Source organism: Peromyscus californicus, unplaced genomic scaffold (assembly GCF_007827085.1).
Source record: "Peromyscus californicus insignis strain IS unplaced genomic scaffold, ASM782708v3 Scaffold_13__1_contigs__length_99412109, whole genome shotgun sequence".
Taxonomy (NCBI): domain Eukaryota; kingdom Metazoa; phylum Chordata; class Mammalia; order Rodentia; family Cricetidae; genus Peromyscus; species Peromyscus californicus.
In genome coordinates this window covers 2,230,110-2,251,899 of record NW_026294424.1, presented here as the reverse complement: position 1 = coordinate 2,251,899, position 21,790 = coordinate 2,230,110, and the positions used below count along the sequence as shown (strand labels likewise).

The 21,790-nt window shown below is 50.5% G+C and overlaps 3 protein-coding genes across 4 annotated transcripts in view; 1 reads left to right on the top strand and 2 right to left on the bottom strand.

The window, feature by feature from the left end:
- Nucleotides 1-118: 118 nt before the first annotated feature.
- On the bottom strand, nt 119-11,321 carry Tada2b (transcriptional adaptor 2B). The gene is made up of 2 exons (XM_052736094.1): nt 10,987-11,321; nt 119-3,441 (listed from the first exon to the last, which is right to left on the bottom strand). Exons 1-2 carry the CDS (start codon nt 11,254-11,256, stop codon nt 2,449-2,451), a joined length of 1,263 nt encoding a protein of 420 aa, XP_052592054.1. The 5' UTR covers nt 11,257-11,321; the 3' UTR covers nt 119-2,448.
- A 196-nt stretch (nt 11,322-11,517) lies between these two features.
- On the top strand, nt 11,518-19,641 carry Ccdc96 (coiled-coil domain containing 96). The gene has a single exon (XM_052736092.1). It carries the CDS (start codon nt 11,856-11,858, stop codon nt 13,593-13,595), a length of 1,740 nt encoding a protein of 579 aa, XP_052592052.1. The 5' UTR covers nt 11,518-11,855; the 3' UTR covers nt 13,596-19,641.
- Nucleotides 18,531-21,790, bottom strand: part of LOC128109054 (TBC1 domain family member 14) — a 178,050-nt gene continuing 174,790 nt past the window's right edge. For both annotated transcript variants that reach the window (XM_052736087.1, XM_052736091.1), the window contains one exon: nt 18,531-21,038. In XM_052736087.1, coding sequence (XP_052592047.1) covers nt 20,973-21,038 — 66 coding nt within the window. In that variant the 3' untranslated portion in view covers nt 18,531-20,972. The remainder of the gene's footprint in view (nt 21,039-21,790) is intronic.

Here is a 21,790-nt window from a genome sequence, read left to right as displayed (position 1 = left end):
GGTGGCCCGTGGGGACTTCTGCTTTGTTGACAGCAGCTTTCCACCTTGGGCAAGAAGCTAGCGTGACAGTACAGTGCCTTCTGTGAAGCTGGAGGATCAAGAAGCAAACAGACTTGGCTTTGTTCTCAACAATTTAATGTAAAAGAATAATAAAAATGGTAGGGTTTCAATTCTTAATACATTCTTGGAATGTTGGCCTCCCAGAGAGCATTATTTCAAACAGTTGAAGGATTATCTAACTTTTCTGACTTAAAGACAGTTTAAATTTGAAAAGACTTGGTTCCATGGGGTTGTGGTAGCTAATTTATCGTGAGAATTAAATACAAACATGTCAAGGTCTGAGCTAACAGAGTAATGTGACAAAAACAGCTGGGGCAGACAGGAGAGCAAACAATCCTAATATTACTTTTCCCTTGTAACAATATTAATACTTGAACATAAATTAATTATACATTCATTATGGTGTTTTAAAACAGTCACGCCCAAATAAGTTCATATCATCGAAAGATGTACACACACTATACGCCTGCTTAAGCACAGCTTTTTGTCCAACAGCTCTTGGCCACATGTTGACAGGATCCTCTGCTTCTCAAGCTAATATAGGTCTAGCTGTCATTTTGTAGAAGACACTGAAACTTCAAACCTCACCAAGCTGGGGCTCTGGTGTTGGAGACACCAGGACAAAACCAGTGGTTCTCAAACTCGAGCTTGCATCCCAGCCACCTGGAGGGTTTGAAAAACACCCTGCTAGTCCCTGTTAATGAAGCCCCCAAATCTCTGCCTCAAGAGTTAGATGGGGTGTGATTCTGTATTTCTGACAAGTGCCCAGGAACCCCACTTTGAGAACCACTGGCTTAACAACTAGGCCCTGAGCACCACCCCATTGCTGTTCAGTGACACCAGCTCCTGTCCACTGTCCACCTGCAGGGGGCAGTGTGGAGCTGGTCCTTTGACATCACTGCTCAGCATCTTCTGGTGTCAAGAGAAATCTGGGCCTGGCTCACAGGGCACTTCCCTGCTAGCCTACAATGCACTTTACAACTAAAGCCATATACAGTATATTTGAAATGTTTTGTTTAATGCTGAAGAACTTACCCTAGGGGACAGAGGATGTAAAATGAAAAGGCACGTCATCAAGTCGTCCTTGGAAATGAGTTGTTTTTCTTCAAAATAACTTCACTTTCACTTCCGAGCCCAAACACTCTATGAGGTAAACAGGCTCTTGTACCTCAGGGACAGGGGGCAGGGGCTGTGGTCACTCCAGGACTCTAAAACAGGGTCTGGGCGTGAGAACCCTGAGCAGCCGGAAGACAAACGCCTTCCTCAAGTTTAGAAGGAAGGTACCATATGAATCCTTGAAGGAGGCCCCCAGAAACAAGCTTTTCAGTCGATCTGGGAAGGAGCCATTTCTGAGTTTGTTTCAAGACCACAAACAAAAGCAGCGCACAGGCTCCAAGGCACAGGCAGGATGCTCTGCACTCCCCAGGGCCCCTGCCAGCTGGTCCCGTGGCTCCACCCAGCTGGAGGGGCTTGGTCATACCCTAATCAGCTCACTGAGCTGGGTTATCTAGCATGTCCTATATTTAGAGAAAGGGAATCTGCAGTGGTGGTGGAAGTCCTGAGCAGCTACTGCCCCAACTCAGCATTGCACACTCAGACTTGACCTCAAAGGGGTCTTCCAAGTCAGGTGTACTAGGGGTTCACAGCAGCAAATGGCAGCCCCCACCTGACCCTGTGGCCCTCCCATTAACTTCTTTCCCAATCACAGGGACAAGAATGTGCCAAGAGAGCCTGCCCAGGCAGGCAGCCCAGGGTGGGCCGGGCTAAGATGAAACCAGCACTGTTGAGGGCCTGGAATGGCTGCTGTCAGGTAAGTGGAAGCTCATGTGGTCACTGTGTGCAAATGAGGGGCTCATCTTAAGTGGCTCAGTGGGGAGCGGGCCTGGTGGGAATTTCTGGCCTCCACAGCAAAGGTTCTGTGCACAGCCTGCCTCCCGGTAAAGTGCGGTGTGCCGGGGCTGTGCCTGGGGTATCGCTGGGGGCAGCGGTGGGCTCAGCGAAGGGGTGCCACCAACAGCCCACCTGAGGAAAGCTTGTGTCACAGGGAAAGCTGATGTCAGGACACACAGCTTTTGGTGCCCACAGCGTAACAGCTTCTGAACCCAAAGGGGGAAAGGCTCATGAAATAAAGGGGACTATTCCAAGGAGGGGCAGTCTTCAGAGGGACACAAAGGAACTGTCTTCGGAAAGGATTACCTTAGGACTAAGTTGGAAAGACACAGGCTTGTCTCCCCGACCAGTCAATTTAAGATTGCTACTATTGCTTCTTTCAGAGGGTCATGAAAAAATTTAAGCCTTGAAAAAAGAATTCAATTAGTTTAAAAGAGCAACAATGTTGGGGGGACCCCAGGTCATTTGGCTCACAAGCTGCTTTAGCATCATCTGGCCTCAGGAAGCGTCCCTGGATATCCACCCACTTTCTGTGAGGAAATTTAAAATCCTTTTCTTTAGGACCTTGTCCAGATAACTGGGAAGGCGACTTTTAGAGGGGATCCCTTGTCGTTTCTGGAGGTGATCTTTAATTATAATAGTCTTCACAGTCACATAGCGTGCGGGACTCAAGTTCAAAGAGCTACAGAGAACCTTCTCCCGATCTGACAGCAGCTCAAATCCAGGAAGGTTCTCTATGGCTGCAAACTCGCCGTCTTTGCCGTCTTCCTTCCCCCGTTTGGAGCTGGCCAGGTTTTTGTTCTCCTTCCTCCTCTCCCGTTTGTGCCTGGCAGCCTCATACTCGGCCGACTCCTCCATCTTCGTAATGCCGTTGCGCCGGTACCTCTGCAGCTCTCTGATCTTGGCGCGAAGCATCTTCTCCTTGTGCATGTTTTCAAATAAGTCATCGAACTCTTTGCAGGACATGAACTGGTAGAGAGGCCGCAGTTTCAGCCGCAGCTCCTTCTCCTCCTTGGTGATCTTTCGCTTTAGTGTCTTCTCCTTCTCCTTCTTGTCTTTACCCAGGAAGGCCGGCACCAGGTTGTAGTCACGGGCAATGTTCTTCCGGCGCTGCCTCTCCTTCAGCTTCCGCACATACATGTCTACATGGGCACGCTTGAGCTCGATCTCCACATCGTCATCATCATAGTTCACGGAGAGCCCACTGATGAGTGTCTCAGCATCCTGGTCATACTCGATCTCATAGTCATCACGCAGTGGCATGTAGCCCAGCTGCTGCTGCTCAGCCACTGAGATGTCCAGTGGGGGCAGAGGGGTGGTGAGGCTAGGTGAGAGAGGGCCCCCACTGGGGCAGGTATGATCTGTCACCCGGTTGGGGATGGTGTCAGGGATGCAGGCTTTGCCCAAGTTCCCATGGATGTACATGCTGACATAGTGCTCCATCACTTCCTGGGGAGTCCTTGAAGCACCAACATGCGCAGCCATGTCTTCCTATAATGACAAAAGCTAGACCATCAAACCACTTCACTCAAGTTCTTCTCACACTCTCACCAAGTTTACTTGGGCTACTTCCTATCATTGTTGTGATTTGTCTCTCTCTCACACACACACACACACACACCCATTATCCCCCCACATACGTTCAGATATGCATCCCAACCAGACTGGCACTGAGGAACTTCCACAGACGTACCCCAGAGGAAGCTCCAGAGCCACAGACTTGTTCGAGGCTATGTGGGAACAGGTGAGAAAGCTGAGATGAAAGCTAAAAGTCGTGCTTCACTCTCTGGCTTCTTAAAGAGAAACTCAGCCATGTGCTACCGTCCATTTTACCCACTGCAAACCCTGAAGAGCACTTGAAGACGGTCTGCTGTTAGAGGACACACTTTCACTCAGACTAGACAGCAGACTTGCCAACTTGTCCACAGGGGAAAGCAAGTCCACGCAGCATGACAACAAAGGGGACTGTTTCTTGCTGCAGCTCTAGGACAAAGAGGACCAGGACTCTCAGCATTGTCCCAGCCTTAGCTTCTGGAACCCAAGCTCGTTCCTCTCTGAGGTGGCTACGGATGATGGACATGCAGAGACTAAGTTCAGTGCCGCCACCACCACTGAAAACATTCTCCACTCCTGCAAGAGGAAACTAAATGGCTCCCTCAATCTTTTCCTTTTGCCAAGAGGCCTCTTCCTTAAAGTCAACCGCTAAAGCCACTTCAGAAAGTAATTGCTCAAAATGCACACTCATTTCCCGGCTGCTATTCTCAACACTAGTCCCAGAACCAGCAGCACCTCTTTGAGCTGCAGGTTATACACAGTTCAGTGAAGGGCAAGTTGCTTTGGGCCCCAAATGGTCATGCCTAATCTAGTCTCCGTGCCGCGGTCAGCCAGTTGGAGCTGCTGGCTGTCCTGATGATAAGCTAGGTGCTGTGAAAGTAAAGAGGCCCAACTCAGCTGAGCAGCCCTCCATCTGGACCTTTTCTGGGACATAGACCTGGAGCATGGAGCCGGGACCCTTCCCACAGGCCTGAGGAGACATTGTAGGTTAACCCTAACAAAGCAGAATGAAGTTCTGAGACACAGGTACAGGTTCACCTAAGACTCCTAAGGAGAAAAGTAAAGATTATAGCAAGGGATACTCTGCTCTTCTGGGGGTGAAGTCTATGACTCCAACCTTAAATGTCACTACTAGCTTCACCCCTACTTGTTTCTCTCAGGAAGCATTCTAAAAAGCCAAAGTATGACTATGCCCAGCGGCTGCTGGTCCTCGTAGAGCCTCTGATCCTGTCTAGCAAAGAAACAGCCACACTCAGGCCAGGCAGGGTCTGATTTCCTTGGAGATGTTCCTCCAGGCCTTGGTGAAAAGTCCCAGGAGTGGCCTCCAAGGCCTCTCACTTGCAAAGATTTGCATACATGTACATATGCTGCAGAAGCCAGAGGATGACATCAGATCTGTTCCTTAATCATTCTCCACCTCTTTGCTCTCTTACGGAACGTTGAGGTCACTGATTCAGCTCAATTAGCTGACCACTGAGCCCCAAGATCTGAAATCTTCAGCTGAGGTCCCATTCACAGAGTAGTGGAAGGGTCAGACACATTAGGAGGCACCAGCCCAGCACCCAGGGCCAAGCAGTCTGTGATCTGCATCATCAGTCCTGCTACTTGGAACGATCTGGTTCACTGGAAGCTGTGTGTGTGCGTGCAGGTGTACATGTGTTCCAAGCCCACATTCTCCCAAAGCTTTCCTTCTGGCTCCACCTCCTGTTCCCTTCACTCTTGCTGCTTCCCAGTCTGTGAGTCCTTCTCTTAGGCATTTTGTTGGAGTCCAATTAAAAGTAACAGGCAAGAGCGCCTATACATCATCTCACTAAAAACTCACAGCTGCACCCAGGAGAGCAGTGCTCTCACTACCCACAATTAAAGGTCAATAAACCTTTGGGTGAGCTACCATAGGGCACATGGCCAGCTGACACTGGCAGCTCAAATTCAGCAGTCTGGCTAGGAGCACTGCCTGTCACCAAGTGCTTGTCACCCCGGGGCCTCTCATGACTGTCAATGCAGCATGTGCTGAGGAGCCTGCCTCATACGATTCCTGGCACTGTGAGCACACAGGGCAAGGCTGTACTACAGGCCACTGCTTCTGCCTGGTTCAACCAGCTCTCAAAGAAGCTTCACAGGATGGCAGGTCCTGACTCTGACTGGAGGAAGGGTGCTATGCACACAGCTTCTAATGCTTCCAGCACCTTGCTGGGGCAGGCAACCTTGACTACGTCGGGCCTCCCAATTTCCTTCCTGTCCTTCCTCTTTAGCAGACAACCCTGCCACAGCCCAGCTGACACTTAACTATATTGTTGTCTTTATTCTCCCAGCAGCTGGACTGTGAAGAACAAAGCAGGCTGAGGTTGGCCATGACCAGGGGCTGGACTTTGCAGTAGGAGAGTGTGCCCTGTATCTAGAGGGAGTCCTGACTCTCCCCCCCACACCCCCTTCAAATAAAGGAGCTTCTAAAGAGGCAGAAGGCAAAGGCAACCCCCTTTCCTGGAGGTACGGTAAGGGGCTGCCAGGAAGAAACAGGAAACATAATCCACCTGAAAGCATTCTGAAGGCCCCCAGGGGAAGGGCAGGTCCAAAGCACAGATCACACTATCCTGAGAAGTGCCTCTAGGTAGTTCTGCCTCATTCTCCTCACCCCCAAGTGGTAAATGCTGGAGAAGCCTCTCATGTCGGCCATGAGCTCTCACAGCTAAGTCACTGCTGCACCTGCTACTCCATCATGGCTCTGTGCACCCTCAGATCAGACCCTCCCAGAATCTTGAGAAGGGCAGCAGGACAGTGTGGCCAGGAAAAGAGAGGCAGGGCCACCACCAGCTCCCCAGGCCAGCAGGCTAGCTCAGCCAGTTATGCAAAGGGACATCTAGCCGTGACTTTTCTTCCTGCCTCACAGGGAACAGCTGGTCCCTGAGACGGCCAGCTGACACTGCTCTTCTGGGGTATGAGACAGGCCTGAGACCTCATTTCCTTGGGCACCGCTCCCACCCTCTTCGGTGTTTAGTGCACCCCCAGGCTGTTCTGACTCAGCTAACATTTGGGAGCCAGTTCGCTACATGATCCTACCCAGGATCTTTCCTCCTCTTTCTGTCCTTATCATCTCTACTAACCCTTCTGTCAGACGCACGGGCTGATGACACACTCCTACTAAGCCCTACAAGCCTTCTGCCCTGGTGTGGTGGTTTGAAAGAAAATGGCCCCCAAAGGGAGAAACACTAGTAGGAGGTGTGGTTTTGTTGGAGTAGGTGTGGCCTACTCCACACCTTGTTTTGTTAGAGGAAGTGTCACTGTGGAGGTGGGCTTTGAGGGCTCATCTATGCTCAAGCCACGCCCAGTGGTTCAGTCCATTTGCTATTGCCTTCTGATCAAGATGTAGCTAGAATCATGTCTGCCTGCATGCCACCATTCCTGCCATGATGATAATGAACTAAACCTCTGAAAATGTAAGCCACCCCAATGAAATGTTTTTCCTTTATAAGAGTTGCCATGGTCATGGTGTCTCTTCACAGCAGTAGAAACCCTAACTACGGCACCTGGTGAAAAGGCGGATGGTCCCTGCGACGCTATAGATAAGTCAGTGTCTGGCTGGTACCTGGCACCAGCAGGTCTGTGCTATGCTGTCAGTGTCCCAATGAGACATGAACCACAAAGACCAGGGCACCGATTCTACCTGGATTCATCCTTCAGTACACTTGCTTTTCATCAGTAAGTGAGGGACATCTGCCTCAGAGTTTGGGGCAATTGTAAGAGTGAGGGAACAATGCAACATGCCTGCCTTGAGGCCTGGCACCAGGGAATGGACATCAGCCTTAACACCATCACAGCCCTGTCTGGCACCTGGCACAAAGGAGTGGGAATCAGCTTTTAATACCCAAATACCCTGGCTGGGGCTTAAGGTTTTTCCCATCATGACTATATGTAAGCTCTTGTGCATTCATTGACCCCACCACAGGAAGAGTCCTCATCTTCAGCTTTCCACTTGGGGAAGCCAGCTTCTGCCTAGCTCACAAATACAACCAACTCCTAGAACACAAAATACCTCCTTCCTCCATGCTACCTTCATACCTACGCAGCCTTTCCTTGTCCTTCTCACCACTGGACACGGACTTCTACTCATCCACACTGCAAGGTCCCAGCTGTCCCAGCAGGGCCACTCCACAGAGGCTAGCACACAGCAGATTGTTGAGCACATGCCAGTGGATGGAGGAATGAATGCACACTGGGCATGGTTTGCCTGTGGATGCCAACTGTCATCTAAAGAGGGAAGATGTGCTACCCAGGCTACTCTGCCTGCCCCTAGGTTCCTCTTACTACATTCAAAATCACACAAGCTGGCCTGAGCCCCATTTCCCTCTGCTGGGTGCCCCATAGAGGAGCTGGTCCTCTTAAACTGCCTCCTCTGTGACAGTTTAATGTCTTTAGAGCCAAGTGACAAAACTGACGGCTTGCCCACCAAAGGCTCTAATCATCCTGAATCTCTGCATGTCTACATGTTTGTGTTCACATGCGCCAGGGGTCCTGCATCATTCAACCAGCAGAGTCCACCACAGCGCAACTGTCTGGAGGCTCTGAGCACCCCAGCAGGCCTGACCTGTGTGTATTGCTGAGGGCCACCTCCTTCCTCAGTCAACCTCCCTACTACGGTAGTCTCCCTTCTGTGACTTCTTTGGAGTACAGATACCAACTAGACCCCGTGTAAAGCCTGGTAGTACCACACCACCAACTGCACCAGTAAGCTTCTGGTCTCCAACCACATAATGCTCTTAGTGCTGGAGTGGAGGTCCAGACTATAATCACACCTAGCTGTCATGGACAAAGCTATAGAAGTCTTGGCAAGCAGCTTAGGTTGTCTTTCAACTGCAGACTAAGAACATAAATTCATACCCCACCCCCAGTGCTGCTTGTGCAAGTCACATGACTTGGGTACATAAAGGTACAGCACAGAGCTGGCACAGGCTCTCCACAGGTCCAAACTGGGACATGCGTCTGTGTAATAGCATACAAGCTCAGAAAAGAAGCACATATCCAAGCTGTGGTGCCTCTGGTGAAGAAGAACAAGGCTCAGAGGAGTAAAGCAACTGGCCTAAGAGAGCACAGGTGGAGGGTCACAGAGCCTCCTCTCTCCCTGTGTGAGGATCAGTGGTTGCATCCCTCAGACTGGCCCTAAGACTCCTGCTGCTTCAGCAGGTAGCAGTCCATCAACTCCACACAGGCAGCCAAGCCCCAAGACTCTTCCCTTGGGATTTACTTCTTCCAAAGCGGAGCCTGGGCCTCATGAGAACCTGCATCCCAAGCTCCTCTGGCCTTAGAGCCTGAGAGTGCTGCTTCAGAAGAGGCCTTCCTCACCCAGCCTGCTTATTCATCCACATTTTACATGCTTGAGTTCCTGGGGGCCGTGTGCTTCTGACTGTGCTGCACAAATAGGGCACAAACACTAGCTGAGGTGCAGACTCTACAGCCCAAGATTTCTTTAACAAGATAGAACAAAAACCATCACATCGAGGTTGGACAAGGGAAACCAATGAAGAAAAAGAGCTCCAAGAGAAGGCACAAGAATCAGTGACCCACTCATTCACACACTCAGGAGTCCCATAAACATTCTAAACTGAAGCTGTAATATCTATGCAAAGGACCTGGGGCAGACCCATGTTGGCCCTGTGCATGTTGCTTCAGTCTCTGCGTTCATATGAGCTGTGCCTACTTGATTCAGAGGGCCTTGTTCTCCTGGTGTCCTTCAGACCCTCTGGTTCTTACACTCTTTCTGCCTCCTCTTCCACAGGCTTCCCCAGTATAGACCAAGTTTTCAATAGATAAAACAAGCTCAGTGCGGGGCTCCCAGGAACTAATACTCTCACTCTTTTCAGGGGCTACTCCGGAGAGAAGTGCTGGAGAATGATGTAAGGAAGGAAAGTCTCTCTGAATGTCAGGACAAAGATCAGCCGGAGCCTTGACTAGGGAGAAGGTACTTCAGGCAGAAGAAAGGAAAATTGATCAAGGGAGTAAGCATGAGACACAGGGAACCATAAATGTTGTCAGGCCTTGGAGGCACTGCGGTGTAATCGAAGGAGAACTGGAAGTTGCTAAGGGCCAAAGAGATGCAGCTTATATTTTAAAAGCCCTGTTGTTGGTGTGTGAGAAGTTGCTATAGAACGAAAGGAGAAAGCAGGTAAACCATGAGAAGTGATCGCAGCAGGAGGTAAACGCCAGCGTGGTTCGGGCCAGAATTAGCAGCTACATTCTGCACATTTTTTTTAAACAGAATGACAGCTGACCAACGGGATGTGGATGAAGGCTTTAAGTTGGCTGAGGACAAAGTGAGGCTGGGTTACCATGGGCAATCAGGTAGAGAGGGATGGATGTCATCAGGAAAGAGACAAGCTCCAGGAACCAAGCAAATGAATGCAATGTTTTCAGCTCTGAGGCTCTTCTTCAGGGTGCTTCATGCTGCCTGATCTGTACAAAGCAAGTGCTCAATACACACCAACAAACACCACTTATAGACAAAGCAACCAGACGTTTTTGGAGAGCAGGAATCATGGTGTTGGCCATCGGGAAAGCATCTGTAGAGCAGAATCTTTCCTAAGTGGGGGAAGTGGGTCCAGAAGGTCACTCACTGTATGATGACCTGGAATAGGAGAGCAGTATGGCTAGAGTAGGGAAGCTCAGAGAAGCAGGACCCTACCATACTGGGGAAGAGTCTGGACAGGACAGAGTCATGTTTAGCTCCCTGCTTCTCTGAAAGCCTGAAGATGTTTATATGTGCCTGGTGGTAATGGTGACAACACAGAGTTCTTCCCTAATGTAGGTGAGGAATAGAAGGAGAGCTCCTTAGAGTTCCCTAGAGAACAACCAGGAGCCCAGCACACTGTCTGGCTGGCACACCAATGCTCTTGCCACCAGCAAGCCACCGCTACAGACACCTGACAGCTAGAGAGCAGACCCCTGACTCCATGCCTCCTCACCAAGACGTCTTTGTTCCTTCTTTACTGACCACCCATCACACCATGCCCTGGGTGCTGTGGAGAGCAAGAATTAAACAAGACACTGCTACCCACAGAGAACCCTAGCACAGGGCACATGCTGACATCCTCAGAAAGCACACGAAGCCCTGCATGCGAACTAAGTGCATGCGGGATGGGCAGCGCAGGCTTCTGCCCTTTCTCACCACTGTGCCCAGGAGAACCCAACCCTACCAGGGAACTCAGCAGGGACCATGGGGTCTAGCTTGCTGCCATCTGGCTCGAAGAGAAGCTTGGCAAGGCACAGGGCCTGCCCTCCGCCCGCGTTCAATGCACACCTTAGGAGGACGAGTGTGAAGGGCAGACAGCTCCGTGTCGGGGTCACGGGTCAAGGCCCTGCTCTACCAGCTGTGTAGCCGCGGGCACCCAACATTCTCTGGGCAATCCCGCCCCGCCACCTGCGGCCCTCCGCAGCGTGCACCGAGCCAGCCAGCCAGCCATGCCCTCCTTGTAGCTAGGGCCTGCCGCTCACCCAGTTGCCGAAGCCGAACTGCTCGATGGCGTCCAACAGCAGCTGCTCCTCGCGGCTGGTCCAGCCGCCCTCCGCCTCAGGCCCCCAGAGAGTGAATCGTCCGCCGTCCACCAGCTGGTAGCCGTGGTAGCGGCGGTGGTGGCCGATCTCCGCGCCAGCCGAGAAGCACTCGGGGCACAGCTCGATGTCCTGGCACTCGGTGCAGCGGAAGCGCAGCGGGCTCACCTCGGCCAGGCAGTACACGCAGTACTTCTTGCCCAGCTCCGCCATCTTCCCCCGCTCGCCCGCCGCCCGGCCCGCAGCCGCCGCGCCCCCGGCCGTCAGCACCCCGCCGCCTGCCGGGCCTACCGCGCCCGCCGCGTCCGCGCTGCTGCCGGCCGCTGCCACGGCCGCCCCCGCCCAGGCGCCGCCGGAGCCCGCCAGGCGGGCCGCGTCCCGCCTCAGCACGCAGGCGCCCTCCGGCCCGGCCCGGCCGCCGCCGCCGCCGCCGCCGCTGTCTCCCCGCCGCATCGCGCAGGCGCCCCGCGCGCGCCCCCTCGCGGGCGGCCGAGCCTCCGCTCTGCGCCTGCGCGCCACCGCCTCCCTCTGCCTCATGGGCTCGCGCAGCGGCACGGTCCCGCCCCAAGCCTGACAGCCGGCGAGGCGCAGACAGGAAGCCGGTCTTGTGCGCCACGCCTCTCGAGAGCCAGCGTCCAATCAGCGCCTGCCTTCACCTGTTCGTGGTCCTTCATTGGCTTAATATTGCTGGGAGGCGGCGAGAAAGGGAAGGCAGGCGACCAATCGCGGGGCCCACCGCGCGCGCCCTGGTTGCCCCGGGAAACCTAACAGCAAGCTGCAGCGGTCCTCAGACCCGAGACAGCAGGTCGAGCATGGACAGCCACGACGGGGACACCGAAGGCGAAGGAAAAGCCGAGGAAGGCCTGACCAAGAAGCCTTCCGAGACCAGGGTCACCTTCGATCCTCAGATCCCGGCCGACCCTGCGGAGCCAGAGTTGGAGCCGGAGTCGGCGTCGGAAACGGAGTCAGAGCCTGGACCAGAGACCCAGCCGGTTGCGGACGAACCCAAAGCAGAGGTTTCAGAGGAGAGCGATTACGCGCATGCCGAGGTCCCGGAAAGTCTGGAGGCCGCCGAGGCTGCGGGCGAGGCAGTAGAGGCCGCGAGTGAGGCCGTGTCCCGAGAGCCAGAGAGTCTGCCAGAGTCTGGGACCAAGCGGGAGTCCAAGGAGAGGGGCGAGGACGAGGACGAAGACGACGATGAAGACGAGGACGAGGACGAGGACGAGGACGAGGATGAGGACGAGGAACCCGACCAGCCGGAGAAGCAGGATAAGGTGAAGAGGGTGAAGAGCAAGGAGTCACGGTTCCGCCCCCAGCTGCCACTGACCACGATCGTCGAGGAGGCGGCTGCTCCAGCCCCACGGGCTGAGAGAGAGAAAGCAAAGGAGTCAGAGCAGAAGCGAGGTAGCGAGGAGATCGAGGGGACAGGTCGAGAACGACACAAGAAAGGCAAAGACCGGCATCTTCAACCTGGAGATGAGGAGGAAGAGGAGGAGGAGGAGGACTACGAAGACTTTGAGTGGTCTGCGGATTTTCGGAAGCTGCAAGAGCAGCAGCTGCGCGGTGAGCTAGTGGACCAGTACCACGCCTTGCTGGTGGAGCGGAGCCGGTACCAGCGCTACAATGTGTACCTACAGCAGAAGATCTCAGAGGCGCTACGCAAGAAGGGCCTGGAACCAGCTGAACCCGCGGACAAGGGCGCGGGACCAGACTCTCCCGAGAAAGAGCAAGCATACTTGCGCTATCTGGCCATGCTGGAGGAACTGAAGAAACAAGAAGCGGACGACCTAGAGTGGTACCGCGAGGAAGTGCGTGAGATGAAGCAGCAGTGCCAAGAGAAGCAGGCCAGGGTGGAGAAAGAGTGGCGGCGCTTCCAGGCCCTCAAGAAGCAGGTAGTGATGCAGGTCATGGGCAGCTGCCGCATGCGCGGTGGGCGCCAGGCGGCTCTGAGAGAGGTCGAACAGATCCAGGCGCTGGAGGATAAAAAGGAGAAGGAGATGAGCGCAGTGCGTCTCGAGAACGTGCAGCTGAAGCAGAGCCTGGTACACTTTGAAACCAGGATGAAGGCCCAGGAGGACTTGGCTGAGGGGCTGCTCCTCATCGACTTTGAACAGCTCAAAATTGAGAACCAGACCTTCAACGAGAAAGTCGAGGAACGAAACGAGGAACTTTTAAAACTGCGCACTAAGGTGACCAGCAACGTGCAGATTATAACCCATGTGAAAGAAAAGCTGTCTTTCATCGACATGGAGAACGCATGCAAAAAGGCACAACTTTTGGAAATCGAGGCCCAGGTGGCCCTAGGAAGAGACCTATTGACAAAGACGAAGCAAGCCCGAGACAGTCTGCGGACTGACAACATCAGGCTGAATCAGAAATCTGGGCTTCTGGGTAAGGAATCACTGCTCCGAGACTTTGAGGAAAAGGTGGAGAGGACAGAGTATCTCAACAAGCGGCTGGAATCCCTGAAGCGCATTCACGCGGGGCTCACCTTGTCCTGCAAGGGGGTGAAGCAAAAGATCAGAGAAGCCAAAACCTTCCTCCCCTTTTGACAGTCCTTGACAGGACAGTTGGCAAAACCTCCAAAACTCTCGTCTGCCCTCCCATTGTCATTCTATGTGACTTGGGATGCAACTTTATTTTTGTCATTCCAGCTTCCAAATTCCTGCTGAACACATCTGGTTAGCAGTAGTTCTACATAAGGTTAAGTAAAATATATCTAGAGAGAGAGAGTGGGGTGATTAAACCGACTAATGATGAAAAGCCTTTCTAGCCAAGCAGTCTCATAGTCTAGAGGACTGTTAAATCCTTGTCTATATGTAAGGATGGTTTAAAGGTTCAACCAGTGGCCAAGGTACAGAAAATCCCTGTGCATTGTTCTGATCACTCAGTCATCTTTGTGCTAGTTAAACTGTATAGTCTTGAGTCACTGTCTCAATTAGCTCACAAATTCCCTCCATCTCTGTTTGTGGGTGTGTGTTGACATGTAGAGGCCAGAGGAACCAGCATCTCTTGGTCTTCACCTTGATTTTTTGAGACAGGGTCTCTTCCTCAACCAGGAGCTTGCAGTTTCGGTTAGACTGCCCAGCTAGCATGATGATCCTGGGATCTGCTTGTCTCTGTGCCCCAACACTGGGGTTACAGGTATGCAACACCAAGTCTGGCTTTTTTATGTAGGTACTGGGGATCTGAATTCAGATCCTCATGCTTTCAAACAAGCACTCTTACCTCCTGAGCCATAACCTGCGTCAGCAATCTGGCTGTTGGCACTACATAACCCTGCTTCCATTACATGACGCAATTTTGTTTGCTAAAGTATATTGGCTTTGAAATCAAAGTTAAAATCCCTTTTCTGACTTCCATGGCTTGAACATACTTTGCATGAGACCATCCAAATGCATTGCTGAGACAGTTCAAAAACTGATTCCTTCCTTTCCCCCTTGGTTGCTACAGTTTTGGTTTTCCCTCTACTCTGTCCATCAAGGCTACAGAGAAGTAGTAACTTACTGAAACTGGAAATGTCGGCTTTGTGGCTCCAATAGCAGAGGGACCCAGGGTCCTGCAGCTGGGGAGGCTCCCAAGTGAAACTGGCAGTAGCACTAGAAGTGACAAGACGGTTCTTCATTGTAATGGTGTCCTTCTGTGTTTTGATTCGGTCAGCAGATTTCTACCTAACAGCTAACCATCTGAATGCTCCCTCCTGAACTTTGAACAAGGTGAGCAGTGGTCATGCAGGGCACTAAGGTCAGCATGCCGAGTTGCTAAGGTGTCCTAACTAACAATTATGTAGGAAGTCACCAGTGGGCTCTCAATCACAACACCTCATGCTGGAGGGATTACAACTAATTACAAGACACCCTTCATTTTTGATTACCTCCCTGCGTGGTTCTAATTAAATTCAGGATGAGTGCTTGATCATGAAATTTCATCAAAGTAGTTCAGGGCCTGTAAAAAAATGTAGGCATTGAACAAATTCTGCCTGATATTTTAAGTCGATATGCATGAGAAGCGCCCCCTTCAATAGCCAAGGAGGGTCTGTAATTCAGCCACCTACTCAGAGACAGCCTAAGGTATTGGAAAAGGAAACCTCATTTTGGTGACTTGCTACAGTTAAGAGTCTTAAATTATATAAGTAGAAATAGGTTTGTGCAAGTTCATCCACAGACGATAATTCAGGGCTTTGACACTCGTATGAGCCACCTGTCCATAAAGTATCACAGTCCATGCCTTCCAGCTATTCACTGCTCATGTATTGAACCTCAGAGGGTTCCAGAGTGCAAGTGACACAGATGCCATGAAAGGAACGCAGCTTGGAGCACATGTGCAGTGACTAATCCATCTCTCTTTGAAAATATCCTTATTTTTACTTAAATAATCAATGACAAAATATGTGCATATTTTAATAAAATTGCACTAATTATTTTTGGTTTGGTTTGGTTTTTCAAGACAGGGTTTCCCTGTGTAGCCCCGGCTGTTTTAAAACTAGCTCTGTAGACCAGGCTTACCTAATACTCAGAGATCTGTCTGCCTCTGCCTCTGCCTCCTAAGTGCTGGAATTAAAGGCATGCACTACTACCGCCTCAGCTCACTCCCTAATTTTTTTTTTTTTTTTAAATTCAGATAGGGTCTCACTGTATATGCCAACTGGCCTCATTTGTGATCCTCCCAAATACTAGTATTACAGGTGTGTGCTGCCACATCCAGTTTCAACTCTAACGTTTCATCCAAATACTGTCAAAGAGGAACACAAGTATACCAAAAAGATATGGGAAGGCCCAAACTGTGATCCTGCTGACCTGAATGGAACCTAACCCTCATTGTACTGATTCAGGAAATGGAGAAGCATTTGAAAAAAAGAAAGAGTGCCTTCCTTTGGGTGATAAAATTAGGAGGAATTTTCTCTTTGTGCTTTTCCATATCCTCATCTTACATGTGTATTTATAGCTATATATTAATATAATATTTATAATATATAAATAATATACAAATATTCAAGCAGAAGCTAATAAACGTTGTGGAGATGTAGTTCAGGGATAGAGTGTTAGTCTAGCATGAGCAAGGCCTTAGTTGGTTCCCCAGTACTGAACTGGAAAATGTACAGCCACATGCCAGTTTAAGCAAGGCTTGGTACACGCCTGTAATACCAGCATCATGAGCTACAAAGTGAGACCATGTCTTTCTCTCCCTCTTTCTCCTCCCCACCCTCTCTCACACACAAGATACTAAAAGTTTATAGGCTAAAGGTACAAATCTAGATGCCTGGAGAATGTTCACGGGTTAAGGGGAAGTTCAGTCTCTTATTTATTAATACTTCATAAGCCTGGAAAGGAGCTAGGTCTCTCACCCTTTAGTTACAAGGGGAGAAAAAAGGTTGAGAGAATTTCAGTGAATTCTCCAAGATCACGAAGCTTCTAAATGGCAATGGCTGGTCAGTGACTGTGAGATTCAACTCTAGGGTCCTGCTCTTGCCATCTAGCCAAACTATCTGCAACCTGGGCTTATTTCTGGTTAGGAGTAGTATCTACTGGAACTCTAGAACAGGGACAAGAAGCTCTTTGGAGAGAAGGTGGCTCCCTCACTCCACACAAAACTCCCTGCAAGGCATAGGAATCCTGGGGGAAGGAGGAAAGGGAGCTTTGTTGGCTGATTGAAGACCAGAGAGTAGCACATCATTCCAGAATGAGCTGGCAATGGGGGGTTGCTGGCAGTACTGACAGAAGAGATGCATAGACACTATGTCATGGCCATGTCCCATGTACTCAGCAGGCCTGAATCACATCAAATATTTCATAGCATATTTAGTCCCACACAAAGCATATCCATTCATTTCCATTCCAGTTCAAGCACTTCCGGGTCTGGATGAGGTCCCACCTAAGAACTGGTCTTAAGCCGGGCGGTGGTAGTGCACGCCTTTAATCCCAGCACTCGGGAGGCAGAGGCAGGCGGATCTCTGTGAGTTTGAGGCCAGCCTGGGCTACAGAGCGAGTTCCAGGACAGGCCCCAAAGCTACACAGAAACCCTGTTTCGAAAAACCAAAAAAAACCAAAAAACAAAAAAAAACAAACTGGTCTTAGGATCTAAGGCTGCCCTCTGCTGGCCAGAACCTTGCCCTTGTCCACCTGAAAGCTCTGCTCAGGTTCAGTAATGTCGCTTCCTCCTGCTGCTGGATACTAGTGTAGCGGTTCCTCCCCTCTTCAGACATGTTCATGACAGGCAGGGTTTCTGAACTGCTGGCCCCAACCTGAAGGCATCCAGCAATGCACACTGGAAGTATTGGAAGGAATGAGAAATCTAGGCCACAACCAGCCCTGTGTTTGGGCTCCAAAGGTCCAAAGCAAGCGTGATCTCTCCAGAAGGCATTCAGGAGCCAGCACTTTTCTTAGGGGTGGTATAGATGCCAGCTCTGCTACCAGTCTGCTGAAGGAGCCTGAGCAAGCATTTTGTATCACGTTCTTGGAATGGGGACAACGAGTCTCTTACATGGGGCTGCTGCGGAGGTTAATAATCCATGTAGAACACTTGGTCCAGAGCCTGGTATGGCTGGAGCAGTCAGCCAGCCCTCAGCAACTCTAGAGTTTATCACCTCACTGCCTGCAAAGAACACGAGCTCAGAGAATGAAGCCACTGGTTTAGAGGTGAAGGCAGGCCCTGTGTCTGTCCCTGCTGGAGGCTGTAGCACATTGGGCCATCTCCCAACAGTCGTGGGAGACTTGGAGGTGACAGCAGTGGGGGACTGAAAGGAGAGTGGCATACACAAGCATTTGCCCTGTCTGGTTCCAAGTAGCTTGTGGACCCTACCACATAGTGTTGTGCGATATTTTGTTTGTGTTCTGACAAATAAAGCTTGCCTGGAGATCAGAGGGTGGAGCTAGCCACTAGTTAATCATAGAAGCTGGGCAGTGGTGGCACACACCTTTAATCCCAGCACTCAGGAGGCAGAGACAGGAAGTGATAAGGCAGGTGGGACAGAAACAGGATCATGGCTCCTTTAGGTCTGAGGATCCAGAGAGGTAAGAAGTCACTGGTGGCTGCTCCTCTGCTTCTCTGATCTCTGATCTGGTTATTACCCAGATATCTGATTCCTGGTTTTTATCCATAAGACTAATTAGGTTCATGCTTCAACATAACCACTTTCCTAAGTGGCTCATAGGAAGGAGCTCATCCCCTGTGCCCCCAGGTTTACAGGCTCTGGGAAAGCTCCAGAGTGCAAAGAGCTTTGGCTCAGCAGCCAGCACAGAGTAAATAAATATGGTTGTCTGCTCTCATGGGAATGCAGACTTACGGTGGGGAGGTCAAGGCAGCGGAATTCAGGGAGTGCAGCATGGCTGGGATCCCCAACAACTTGGAGAGAGCATGCTGAACTCCGGAATCCCCTGAGGAGAGTAACTGCCCTGCTTTGTGCCTCACAAGCCCTGAATTAAAATACTTTCTGCTACACTTCAAAGCAAGAATGTCAGCTTTAAACCAAAGTACACAGTGAACATAAGTAACAATTTTACATGACTTTATTTTAATAAAACCACGTATTTACAATTCAAAAAGTCCTAGTTTGATACATTTTACTAAATAAAATTAAAGGTTAACTGTACAAGCAATTAAAACATGATATGTAGCAAGTGTTATCAGGAGTTTCCTACTGGCAAACTGTTTAAAAATAGTCACAAACTGAGCAGTTAGAAGTACCTTTGAAGTGAGCACTGCTCCCAAGGTGACAGGAAGCCTCTCCTGCAAGCTCCCTCTAGAGTGAGAGCTGCCCAGCACCCTCAAGTTTGGGGACTGAAAGTGAGGTGGGAGGTGCAGACTTCTGTAGGGTCTGTTTCCAGTTTGCCAAAACAGAAGGAGTATGAGAGATGCCCTCAGAGTAGAGGAACTTGGAACTGTAGAGCCTCTAAGGAGGGCACACCAGGCTCACACAAACAGGCTCTAAAAACCCTGTTTGGACTAGAGATGCAGTCAGTGCATGGCTGGCATGGAGTCTTGTTTGAGACTTCATGCATGCCCACAGATTATGTCAAACAAGAAAAGTTAAGAGCTGGGTTGTGAACACACAGAGAATTCCACAATGGCATTCACAACAAGGTGCCCAGTCCCCTTGTCACAACACTTTCTGTATGACTTAAGGAATGTCTTTATGTACAGTAAGAAAATATATACATCTTGAGAGAACAGATGCCCATGCCATGGAATAAAACTAGGTACATCTGCAATGAACAACAGCAGACAGGGCTGGGTAGTCTACTTCTTACAGGCCAGCTGGGCCTGGGCTACATTCAGATCTGATGTCAAGAATGGCTGGATCTGGAGGCCACTGGATGGCTGGTGAAGACATCCTCCTCCAAGAGGTCAGACATCAGCCTTTCACACTAAGGCAGAGAGCTATATGGAGGGTGCTCCGTAGCCTCCCTGGAGAAGCCATGAGACTACAGATGAGACTCCAGAAAAAAAGAAAAGTGGTGGCATGGATGAATGGCATGATAGCCTGCTGATGCATTGGACGATCACAAACAGAGCAGATGAAGGGAACCCATGCAAACACACTGTCCTAAGGCTGACCCAAGTCTCCCTGCCACATGCTGTAGTCAGTCAAGGGCTCCCCAATGGCTGTCAGAAACTAGAACGATGGAGAGGACGATTTCTGGGGGCAGCAGGTATGGCTGCAGAGGGTTGTAGACTACAGACCACACAGGCATTTGCTGGAAAATATGTTCTCAACCCTGGCCTACCTGTACCCCAGGAACAAGGATGCCAGTGGATTATCAGGAGGTAATCAGTTTCCACAGATACTGAATGTCCTTTGTATTATTCTATGCAAAAACTATTCATCTCTGTGAATTTGGATAATCAAATTACTTATACAAAGTTATCAAGTCAAGGAAAAGCTCCAACAACCACCACCTCCCCAGTAAGCTGAGAGAGAGCAGCTGGAATGGGGAAGGGCTGATGACACTGAGAATCCGGAAGACTGCCTTACTCTTCGGTCCGCACAGCAGTGTTTAAAGCTCATCTTCTAAAGCCAGATGGGGACAGGAAAGAATCACTGGCACTTAGAAGGGGTACAGCTGCTCAGGTGACAAAGGCAAAAAGAGACATTCGGCTAAAGCAAGGAAACCATCTCCCACACAATGGTGTTTTCAGAGGCTGCCATGCCCAGCCTCCCAGAAACAAGCAGGTAAGAGAAGAGCAAATTTTACAGTCCCTTCCTACCCCTTTCTTTACAGGGACGGTCTCTACCCCTTCTCAGCATGTGGCTCGCCTGCTCCAACCACAGTTGCAACCAAGATGCAATGAGTGCTGCTTTGGAGAGTGGGATCCTAATGTGAACTCTCAGCCTTCCTGCCATCAGGTGTCAAGGCAACAGGGTCAAATGTCAACACAAAGGTCAGGTGAATTTTCAGGAGCCTATGAGCATTCACCAGCAACTATTCTACAGGGTCCATCTTCCTTATGCTGTCCTTAGAAGGGAGATTAAAAAGACACCTTCATCTCTGGAAAGATTATCTCAGTAACTAAATAAGTAATTCCTTTCTTATCCAACATATGAGCCAGTAACATCTCTGAGGTCTCCTAATAATATTTCTCATGCATCTTGGCTAAGAAAGATTGTAATGTACCTTCCAGTAGTTGGCATAATTGCATCACAATTTAATTAACTGCTGCTGGAATAAAGGAGCAAGGAGACAGCCTGCCCTTTCTTGAACCCATGTGGAAAATGCAGTGGCTGGCCATGACCAATTCCAGTGCATAGGTCCACTGAGCTGCTTAAGGCTAAGCCTGGATGTAATTCTTTAAGAGCTGTTTTGTTTTAAGGCCAACTCCAGCATCTGAAATCCAACACGGAAAGAGCCCCTGTTTTTCCCAGGCTTCGGTCTGAAAGCACACAGGTGCCATTTGGAGCTCTGCTTCAGTGGCAAGTGGGAGTTACCCGAGCCTCAGTGTCTGAGGGATGGGCTTCCTTTTTCCATTTCCCGGCTGTCTTTCTGCAGCGCAGACAGCACCTAGAATCACAGAGAAGACAGCTATGGTTAGACCCACAGACCACACTGACCTGAGAATCTCATAGGAACAGTAAAAAAAAAACAGCAGCCATCAAACACTCCCACCCCACCCCCTACATGCCCATTTTCTGGGCTGTCTAGCCCCTGAACACAACACTGAGGCCCAGGTTTCCCTCCCAGGGCACTAACAAGCCCCCTCCCCCATGTTGCTCATATGGCCGGTCCCTTTCACCAGGATGTCGGCCAGACAGAGGTGTGGCACAGTCTTGGAGTGACTGCTCCCTCCTTTGCTCTCCCAGCTCTTGGTTGACACCTTGAAGGGACATCCCACTGCACTGCTGCCTAACAGCCGCAGTGACAACCAAAGGCTACATTCCTAAGCCCACTGCATGCCAAGCAGAGTACTCTATGAGACCAGACTGCCATCATCTTCAACCCCACCTTTCCATCTGGATTCAAAAGCCACTATAAGCAATAGGCTACAAGATTCCAAAAACTTTCACACAGGCCCCCACCCAGCTTTCAGAGGGACTCTCCTCAGCTTCAGGCTCTGTTGCCACCATCTTGAAATTCTCAGTAACTTTAGAGTCAGGGTCCCATGTTTCTATTCACACTGTTCTTTGTTTATTAATCAGAGAAAGGCTCTCCTCTGCCCCTGGATCCCTGACGACAGCACAGTCAGTTCTGCTCTCATGTGAACTGAGTATACCTTTTTAATTGCTTTGCTGAACTATGTAATTCACAGGCAGTTC